Raw genomic sequence first — 11148 nt, 5'->3', positions numbered from 1 at the left:
TGAATATACATGTAAAATTGATGTGAGATAAGCAAAACTTGCAGCAATGTTTACCCATCCACCACACCCCTAAACTATTTGATTTAATTTTTTTTATCCTACATTGATCTTTTAATGTCGTCAGTGTGTCACTTATGTTATCATGTTTGTCAATATGTCGAATCAAGTCAAAATTGTACTTACTAAATTTGCAATTGAGATGTAGGTTGCCAAATTTTGAGAAGCCACGGGAAGTTCCGAACTGTTCGCTAGTACATGGCATGACTAGTGGGGCCTGTTTTTTTAACAGTCAGTGCCCCCCCCCCCCCCCATCCCTTTATACAAATTTCTGGATCAGTCAGTTTATGTTTAATGGTAAGTTTAAAGGGACTTTAAATATTGACATTTTTATCTTTTATTCTCTGTCTTATCTCGTTTGATTGTATTTTTTGTTACAGATTAATGTAATTGGTATCCTCTTTCCAATTTCATCGTTAACAATAGACCTACAGCAAAAGGCCCTGTACTTTAATTTTCTGTCTTGCCTAAAAATACTTTAAATAGTACCCCTTTCTTCCCATAGTCCCACAATGAAATAGAAGCTTAGCAGGTAATTTGCTCTTATTCCACACCAAAGGAGGATAAATGTATGATAACATTTTAATGTTACCGGCATTATTCTACATACATTGATTCTGAGACTACTTTAACATATACATTCTAAGGGCTTTAATATATTAAAGGGCGGGTACAAAATGTATAAGGGACGAAGGAACACCATGTGACTATTGCATTGGTTGTTGTGATTAAAACATGATAAGAGTGTTTCCTTCCCCCTGCATCTTATGATCCTCATTGAACAGTAGAAACTACTTCAGACATTAAACAATCTGAAACTTTTCAGGTACTTTCTATATGCTCATGTGCAATTTCTTGTTAGCATAGTTTTGTACTTGGACAGATAATCAGAATGATCAACAATCAAGTATATTAGACAACAGTCAGGTCTATTGCCATTGGTGAAACCTGGTATGAGGTAATTTTAATTCAGCCTTGTACAATATATACATAGACTACAGTCATTTTTGCTCAAGCATTGCAAATAAGGTTAAATGTTAGATGTTTTATATTGTTTTAACTGCTTTTATGGCAATTATTTAACCATCCATCATTAGCATGATTAGTTGGTTGTTTGAAAGACACCCAGCAGGGGCAGATCCAGCCATTTTAAAAACAGGGGGGGGGGGGGGGGGGGGGGTGGGGGGTGGGTCCAACTATATGTCCCAATTCAAATGCATTGATCGGCCAAAAAAAAGGGGGGGTTCCGACCCCCGGACCCAATGGATCTGCCACTGCCAAGCACTCTTTGTATTTATAATTCAACTTAATTGTAATTACAACCTTTAGAAAAAAATATAGAAAGATTTTTTTCAATTTCTTTTTTTTGTAATTAGGTCAAATAAAATAATATCTGTGTTCATGCTATTCAGCTATTACATCTTTGAAAAAATAGGATAGGTAGGGATTTTTTTTATTTTACATTTTACATATTTTTCATTGACTCTTTGGGCTGATGGGAGAGAAATTCTGACATTAACAGTGCTTATTGATAATTGGTACGCTATTTCTAGGCTTAAAATATAGGGTAGTTGCGAATGGATGTTCATAATGAACAAAAGTTAATTATTTTAATAATAAAAAATTATATTAGTACATGTATGTCATGTATGTACTCATATTATGCAAATATTTAAAGTTATAGCCTTGAAGCAGAGATTCACTATACATATGTATGTCTGGCATGCAGAATGTTGAAAGCAAGTTAAGAATTTTACTTTATACATGTATAAGCAGTCGTGCGTATATCATGCATGGTACTTTTACATCTTTGAATATGATACAGCCGTAATACGGATGTTGTAGAAACGTCCGTAATACGTATGTTTACGATACGTCCGTGAAACGGACAATCCGTTTTACATCAGTTTTTTACGGATTACGGATGTTTTACGGACGTTTATTACCACGGCCGTGAAACGTCCGTAGCTATTTTACCTGTGTACCTGAAATATGAATCCTAATGTTCCTTTCCTGGTGTTTGTATCTATTGGTGTGGAATATTACCTGAAATATGAATCCTAATGGTGTGAAATATTACCTGACATGTGAATCCTAATGTTCCTTTTCTGGTGTTTGTATCTTTTGGTGTGGAATATTACCGGACATGTGAATCCTAATGTTCCTTTCCTGGTGTTTGTATCTTTTGGTGTGGAATATTACCGGACATGTGAATCCTAATGTTCCTTTCCTGGTGTTTGTATAGATCTATTGGTGTGGAATATTACCTAAATGTGAAACCTAATGTTCCTTTCCTGGCGTTTGTATCTATTGGTGTGATAATATTACCTGAAATGTGAATCCTAATGGTGTGGAATATTACCTGACATGTGAATCCTAATGTTCCTTTCCTGGTGTTTGTATCTATTGGTGTGGAATATTTTCTGAACATTGAACACTGTACACAACCAAAAATCAACAAGAACGCAAATAGTAAACTAGAGGTCACAGTATCTAAGAAACACTGATTGATACCGTCATCAATCCATATGTCCGTAATGTTTAACTGGTCACCGCAGTACTTCATCATGGTTCCCTGTTGTCACCTGAAATGAAATGTAAAACTATAGATTATGACATCAATCTATATGTCTGTAATGTTTAACTGGTCACAGCAGAACTTCATCATGATTCCCCCTTGTCATCTGATATAAAAAGTAAAATTATAGATTATGACATCAATCTATATGTCTGTAATGTTTAACTGTTCCTGTTCTGTTGATGGCCGTGACCATGTTCAAGATGTTGCAATACCAAACCAACCAAGGCCTCATTCTAGTTTAAACTCTGGTTTGAGTATAAGCAATAAACACATGATAAATATGGTTCTAATAAAATTGAGAATGGAAATGGGGAATATGTCAAAGAGACAACAACCCGACCATAGAGCAGATAACAGCCAAAGGCCACCAATGGGTCATCAATGCAACGAGAAACTCCGGCACCTGGAGGAGTCCTTCAGCCGGCCTCTTAACAAATATGTATACAAGTTCAGTGATAATGGACGTCATACTAAACTCCGAATTATACACAAGAAACTAAACTTACAAATTAAAAATAATGTATTGCAATTTCCTGCACTCAAAGTCAGGATGGAACTGGGACCTTCACCACTGTAACTACATGTATCAGTTTTAACCACTAGACCATTAACTCACACTATAAACCCTTATTCTTCTTCTGGTAAGGAGTTGACCTCATACTTGAGTGTTTTAATAACTCCACTTGGTAAAACAGGATGTGTCTCCATTAAATAAAAATAAAAGATTAACCAAATAATTAAAACTATTTCCAATGTATAATTGACAAGCTGGTGTCTAGATGGTCTAGTTAGACTTCATCTGGGCCCAGGGCACATTGGTTAATCTGGCCCTGAACTCTTCAAGTGTTGCTGCAGCTGCTACTGTGTCTGGCAATAGGTTCCAGTCTCCTATAGAGTGTGTGGAAAAGGAGTTGTTGTAAACTCTCTTTGTTGCACTGATCTGTCTGATTCTATGGCCTGGCACCTCTTGTTCTACTGTCCTCAGGTGTGTAGAAGATACCTGGTTGCATCTTCACTAGTTAGTTCTGGATCTTTTAGCCAAGGACAAGTCATTGGTTTTCTCGTCTTTGTTGTAGGGTAACCCACTGAAGTTGGTCCAGTGACACAACCTGGGGAAGTGTAGGTGTACTGGTTGTATACAAAATGTGCTGCTTGGCGCTGTACTCATTAGAGTGGTGTGGTTTGAGAAATCGACTATTATGCATGTTGCGTGTTGCATTATTTCTTTTACATTTTTTTGTAAAATTGAAACAATTGTTGATTATGATATACCAAGGAGGTTATATGACCTCCTATGATATTCATATACTTTTTGTAAAACTTTATTTGTAAAATTTAATACCAGTCAATGAATTTTCACCATATTTCTTTGACATACATCATGTAGTTTGCACTTTTTTTCAATATCTAAAATTGAGAATGGAAATGGGGAATGTGTCAAAGAGACAACAACCCGACCAAATAAAAAACAACAGCAGAAGGTCACCAACAGGTCTTCAATGTAGCGAGAAATTCCCGCACCCGGAGGCGTCCTTCAGCTGGCCCCTAAACAAATATATACTAGTTCAGTGATAATGAACGCCATACTAATTTCCAAATTGTACACAAGAAACTAAAATTAAAATAATACAAGACTAACAAAGGCCAGAGGCTCCTGACTTGGGACAGGCGCAAAAATGTGGCGGGGTTAAACATGTTTGTGAGATCTGTCTTTTAATTAAAGTTTAAAATACTGTCATAGAGCTTAAGTTTGTAAACTATATCTTATCAATAAGCAGTTTTTAATTGTTGACAATAATTTGCTATTTTCAAGAGTGTTGTTTGTATTGTTTTTCTGTAATATAGCAGACTGACCATTGACTGTTAAATTTTATGTATGATTTTGTTTCAACTCTAATCTTGTCATTACGACTTTTTTGTTTTTATATTCTGTTCCTAAAGTTGTGTCAACTGGAACTAGATGCTTTATGTTAGAAAATATTCAAGTCCTGGTCAAAATTAAAAGTGTAAAGTCAGGGACAAAAAGTCACAGGACAAAAAGTCACAATTCATTTTATCTGATTATTTTCTTTAAATAAGAAAACGCTTATTTTTCCAAAAACAGTGTTGTATATTTCTTAAACTATTGTATATAAACCAACTTTATAAACACAATTTATATTTTTTTTTTATCTATGATGGTAAAAAAAACCACCAAACTGTCAAAGTGGCTTGGCCCTTAAAAGGCTTCATGGTGCCAAAAAATATATCCTTTGCATGATTAAATATTTGCGATTCTTTATTTTTCTAGTATATATTTCAAGATATTTCTTGTATATTTTCAAACAATTGACAGCAAATTATTTGTGACTTTATGTCCTGTGACTTTCTGTTCGTTTACATAAAAAAGTAATAAATGTTAAAATGTGAAAAAAGTTGAGTATGTTTATGGATGACTTTCTGAAAAGGGGGTGGGGGTGGGACAAATAAACCGTTTCACATGGGCGTTCTTTAATTTTAATTGTTTTTAATTGTTGTATTAGAGATCATTTCATCTTTAGCTTGATAAATTGTTTATTTATTTTAGCTAGATATAAAAATCTCTATGTTGAGAGAAAATCTCTGTCATTGAAAATAATTAACAGGTTATACAATTTTCTATCAAATTACACATATCATCGAATTAATACTATCAGTCTCCAGAATCCAAGTTTAAATGACTTTTGGTGAAAGGTTAATTATAAATTTCGAATGAATTGAAGGATATCTTCAAGCATAATATACTGCAGAATAAATTTGACTCATTATTTCAGTTATGACATAAACCTTAACATTGAACATCAAGTAAACTAAACAAATGAATATTGAAAACTTATAGCCTTCATTTTTCAGATTCTGTCACTTCAACATAAAAAAAGTTAAATTTACAGACACTGGTAAAAACATAACATAACACGTCCACTTGTATTTTTGTCCATCTGATGAGTTTAGCCTTTTTCAATTGATTTTTATAGTTCGTTCTTATGTTGCACTGTTAAACCACTGTCCCAGGTTAGGGGAAGAGTTGGGATCCCGCTAACATGTTTAACCCTGCCGCATTATGTATGTATGTGCCTGTCCCAAGTCAGAAGCCTGTAATTCAGTGGTTGTCGTTAGTTTATTTGTTACATATTTGTTTTTCGTTCATTTTTTTATATTAATAAGGCCGTTTATTTTCTCGTTTGAATTGTTTTACATTGTCATTTCGGGGCCTTTTATAGCTGATTATGCAGTATGCGCTTTGCTCATTGTTGAAGGCTGTACGGTAACCCATAGTTGTTAATTTCTGTGTCATTTTGGTCTCTTTTGGCGAGTTGTCGCATTGGCAATCATATCACATCTTCTTTTTTATATATAAATTTGTTCTCGTGATGTTTAATTAACCACCCTTTAAAATTAAACCACCATTCATCTATCGAAGGTATTGTAGTATAATTTTGAATGACCTCATCGAAACAGCAATTGCACAACAACAAACAAATAAGAAAGAAAAGACTTAGTGTAGAAATATGTGTTTTAACTTTATTCTTAATACAACACGCAACATGCAAAATAGCAGTTCCCGTGGTTTGATGGGGGTCCCACACTGTGGCAGCGTACTCAATAGACAACTTTCGAGTTCAATGCATTTCCTTCAAAAATCTTGGTTTTGGTGAACATCATTTACGTTTAGGGGGCGTTGTCATTTCTGTTCAGCTAGTGGTTGGAAAACTGTGGTGCTATATTGCACTGATTATTCAACAAATTGAAATGTTGTAATTGACAATCAGCACTACTCTCAATAGGGAATTGTGATTAAGTACCTTCTGAACAAATATTATTTCTAGTTTATCCTGCACAATGATGATCACTAAGACGATTGATGAACGTTAATAGTGCAGGGATACAGAACCCACTCTATCTGGTAAATGACGTCATAAAGGCACACATAATTGGTGAGTTTTTTCCGATGAAGGAAAAACTAGAAACAGGTCTATTGATTGTCTGATATACATGTATGGTGTGTAAAAAAATGTACAAGGCAAGTAAAATAACATGTAGACTCAATGACACATGTATGAGCCAAGCTTTCTGTTTTCATTCATTAAAAATCTGTAAAATTGGAGAAGTTATTATTTAGATTTGACTGTCTTATAGCAGGGGGTCTGTATTTTTCAATGAGACAGCAGTTTGGAATCCTATCAATAAGGGGGTACAAATATACCAAAGTCGACTATCACAGTAGAGATTCTCTCAAAGAAAGAAGCGAGAGAAGCTCTACTGTGATAGTCGACTTTGCTATATTTCTACCCCCTTATAATTTGATAGGATTTCAAACTCCTGTGGAGACAGCTACTGTCCTGAGCTACGTTTCTACAATAATTCAGCAAATATCAATATTCCCACATGGAATAAGGAATATTAAATTCAATTTACCTGGATATAACTATATTTACTGTGTATAATTCAAAAACAGTCTTTACTTACTTAATCGTTGTATGATCTTCTGAGATACGTTCTGGATTTCAACCTGTCTGTGTATAAATTTTCTACATCGGTGTCGTTATGTCCTTTGCCGGTGGTGTTAATTTTAAATTAATTAAAACACACAGCTGATAAATAATAAAAAAAATATTAATAAAAAAGTAATATCGGTCAAAGTTATATAATATTCCGTATTCTCAAATAGATGTGCTCCTGAGCACTGGAGGAAGATACAGGAAGAAGAACATCAACCTTAAACTTCTTAAAAATAAACTTTATATTTGGCAATGCACAATGTCTTGCATTTCTGAGACTGCTTAGAATTTCTTTACACTAAATTTTTTAGATGTGTATTGATTGATACATTAGTCCTGAACCCTGTGATACTTTAATTCTATCTTGCTTTTCACAACTGACTTAATTATTTTTGACTGTGGTCTTTACACTAAATCTGTAAGACGTGTACTGGTTGGTGTTTTACTACTGTATTGTTTATTTGTGTATTTCTCTGTCCTGAATGTCAGTCTTGAATTTATCCAGAAACTGTATCCCTGTCATGTAATCATGTTGTCATTTTAGTGTAATGATTTAACCGTTGCAATAAAAGTGCGATGTATGATTAGCCACAAAACCAGGTTCAACCCAACATTTTTCTTAAAATGTCCTGTACCATGTCAGGAAAATGGCAGTTGTTATCTTGTAGTTCGTTTCTGTGAGTTGCATTCCCGTTTGTTTTTGTTTTTTTTTTCACTTCAGTGTTTCTGTTGTTTTCCTCTTGTATACTTAGTTGATGTGTTTCCCTCGGTTTTAACTTGTAATTCGGATTTGTTTTTGTCTCAATCGATTTATGACTTTCGAACAGTGGTATACTTCTGTTGCCTTTATTGCGTTCTGTACGGCAGTGTCAGTGGCGGATGCAGGAATTTTCGAAAGGGGGGTGCTAGCCCAGGGCAAAGGGGGGGTGCAGGGGGGTGCAAAACATATGTCCCGATTCAAATGCATTGATCGGCCAAAATAAAGGGGGGGTGCGGACCCCCGGAACCCCCCCTCTGGATCCGCCACTGAGTGTGGATACTGAAATTTAGACACTGCACAATGTCTTGATTTTAGCAAACTGTTTATAAGGGCTTTACACTAAATCTGTTAGATATGCACTGCATGAGTGATACTTAAGTCATACAACCTCTGGATACTAGCTTTTATTTGGCGTGGCGCAATCATGTCATGCTTTTCTAAGACTGCACTCTAAGTCTGTAAGTTGTGCACTGATAGATACTTTAGTCCTACATCCTATGGATACTTATATTTGGCTTGGAACAATATCTTGCAAATTTTCTCAGACTGTTTATATCGTCTCCACATTAAATGTGTTAGATGTGTACTAACGGGGCGCCGAATGGGACTTGCACTTTTTGTAATCAAAATCAATTTTGTGTATACAAAATTCAATTCTGTCATGACAAAATCATTTTTGTCTTACAAAATTATGTGATCCAGACTTGTTTTATGAGAACTTCAATTTAGTAATGACAAAATTATTTTTTGTAGACAAAATTCATTTTTGTAGACAAAATTCATTTTTTGTCATGACAAAAGTCAATTTTGTCAAAAAGGTATGCATACAAAATTGACTTTTGTTACCTGATATGGAAATTAAAACACAAAAGTCAATTGTGTGAGACAAGATTCAATTTTGTGAACCAAATTCAATTATGTGAGACAAAATTCAATTTTGTGACGACAAAATTCAATTTTGTATCACAAAAGTCGTTTTTGTATGCAAATTAGTTCACAGAATCCAAACTAAACTAATTTGCATACAAAATTGACTTTCGTCGCCCAATTTTCAGATTAGGTAACAAAAGTCAAGTCTGTGATACAAAAATGAATTTTATCATGACAAAAGTAACTTTTGTCCACTGAAAGATAATTTTGTATGACAAAATTTAAATTTGTAGTATACTACAAATTTTGTTAAACTGAACTCATTTTTGTTGAACAAAACTCACTTTTGTCCGTACAAAATTGAATTTCGAGTACAAAACCACAAGAGTCCCGTTCGGCGCCCCGTAGTACTGATTGATATTTATGATGAACATGTGTTTTATTCCGATGATAAGTTATAATATTGGCTTTGAACTCATCAGTAACTGCGAGTACTCCTAGATCGGTAATTGTCTTTTGGTCTTTTGTTAGTTCCATTTTTGTACTTGTGCGATGTGTTAACCTATTTCAAAATGAGTTTTACAAGTTTTACAGTTGCTAGAACACAGTATCCTAGGTTACAGGGGAAGTGCTGGCCGCTCCGACACATGTTGACCCCGCTATACTAGGGATGCATTTATACAATGAGTATAAAATGAATGCCACGAAATACAAGAACATCATAACGTGTGACAGGTGCTACAAGATGAGACTTGATAGATTTTGCATGGTTTTTAATTACTTGTCATCATAAGCTGTGTTCTAACACAATCGTCTCTTCGCCTTTACCATCGGACTGTGAGTCAGGATTCTAAGCTAATGTAATGTATATTGAAGGTTACAAATACGAAGAGACTTAGTGTAACCATACATGATTAACGCTAGAGAAAACGTTACGCCGTCTTTAGCGGGAAAGTTAGTGGTAGAGTCGAAGGTTATAGGGGTGTTCGTGTAAGGGGTTCTCTATGTTCCAGATGGGGAACATTAAAAGAACACCCCTATTAAGGAAATGATGTATTCGACCACGAGTATATAAAGGAATGAAAAACGCCGACCGTGCGAGGGCTGTGTTGCCAACCAAGTTCGTTAAAAATCCCATTATAAACTCAAGTCTGCAGGCAGTTGGCTCTCAGTGAGCTGTTAGTGACAGACTGTCCTACTCGGGGGGACTGTAGACCAACCCTCACTGTATGTTAGTGACAGACTGTCCCACTCAGAGGGAAAGCTGTACCAGCAGGCACTGTCTAGAAGAGACGGACTGTACCGGCAACACTGTCTTGTAGTGACAGCCCGTCTACTCTGAAGGAAAGGCTGTTAGATGGTATTATATTTGAACTTCGCATTCATGTTTAAATTAAAGTGTTCGTCGTTACCTTCTTCCATAATAAAAACTGTCCGCCACGAAATAGCCAAAATGCGGTGCTTAAAAGTGGCGTTAAAACACCAAAAAATCAAATGAAAATCGTTGTTACCTTATATCGGATTAAAGTCAGTGTGTATATTTTAGTTCATTGTGCATAGCATAGATAGATATAGCCATATATTGTTTATGGACAGCTTGAATCCAAGTATTTACTAGAACGTATAATAATTTGAGATGTAAACGCCCTACTGGTTACACATTGTCTCTACGCTTTAAGCCCTACTACAAAATATATAGGTTTTCTTGGGATTGTTCTTTTTAGTGTATAAAAAGACTTCATAAGCAATATAAGAATTTTGCCTTTGTGCAGTCATATGTATCATTATTTTATTTTACCCACAAGAAGTGAAATCAGTTACTTAGGAGTTATTGAAAACATTGTTTCCATACAGGTCAAATTGACGGTCAATTGCCGACATTTCTATACATGACCACTAGTATCTTATCCAAACATACAGAAATTGATTTTAACCAATAATAGTTGATTTATTATATGATATCAATATTACTTAGAAGCAACTTGATTTAAGTGGACTTATTTCATCAATACTCACTGTCCAAAAACCTCATAAATCACCATCGTCGTGTCCACTTCTTTAAAGAGAATTATATTGAAGCTTACACGTATCTATATTATTGCGATAAGTGATCTTTGTCGCGAAATTAAATTATATTATTTTTATTTTTTAATGTAGCTGAGGATATACTGTTCTTGTTATCAAATGACATTGTTTTTGTCCAGAAAAGACAGCTATCTTTCGCTTCTTTTTTTCCCAACAACCACTATTTGTTTTGTTGAATATTTTGTGCTTTGAATGGTCTTAAAATCGGACTATAAGGATATTTGTAGTCCGTATACTATATTTACAAGTCGAAACAAATTCTTGAAAGTCTATATATG

General features: G+C 34.8%; 1 protein-coding gene across 3 annotated transcripts in view; it reads right to left on the bottom strand.

Annotated features, from left to right (window-relative positions):
* The window catches only part of LOC143065495 (ATP-binding cassette sub-family B member 6-like), a 45955-nt gene extending 38725 nt beyond the window's left edge, over nucleotides 1–7230 (bottom strand). Inside the window, exons 1-2 of one of the 3 annotated variants that reach the window (XM_076239084.1) lie at nucleotides 7124–7230; nucleotides 2420–2642 (exon numbers count right to left, since the gene is read on the bottom strand). In XM_076239084.1, the coding sequence (XP_076095199.1) occupies nucleotides 2420–2626 (207 nt within the window). In that variant the 5' untranslated portion in view covers nucleotides 2627–2642; nucleotides 7124–7230. Of the gene's footprint in view, nucleotides 1–2419; nucleotides 2643–7072 lie in introns of all 3 variants that reach the window. The other 2 variants (XM_076239085.1, XM_076239086.1) reach the window with 2 other exon arrangements.
* Nucleotides 7231–11148: the final 3918 nt, after the last annotated feature.

The sequence above is a fragment of the Mytilus galloprovincialis genome, chromosome 2 (assembly GCF_965363235.1).
Source record: "Mytilus galloprovincialis chromosome 2, xbMytGall1.hap1.1, whole genome shotgun sequence".
NCBI classification, from domain to species: domain Eukaryota; kingdom Metazoa; phylum Mollusca; class Bivalvia; order Mytilida; family Mytilidae; genus Mytilus; species Mytilus galloprovincialis.
The sequence above is the reverse complement of the archived record's forward strand: the minus strand, read 5'-3'. Positions and strand labels throughout refer to the sequence as shown.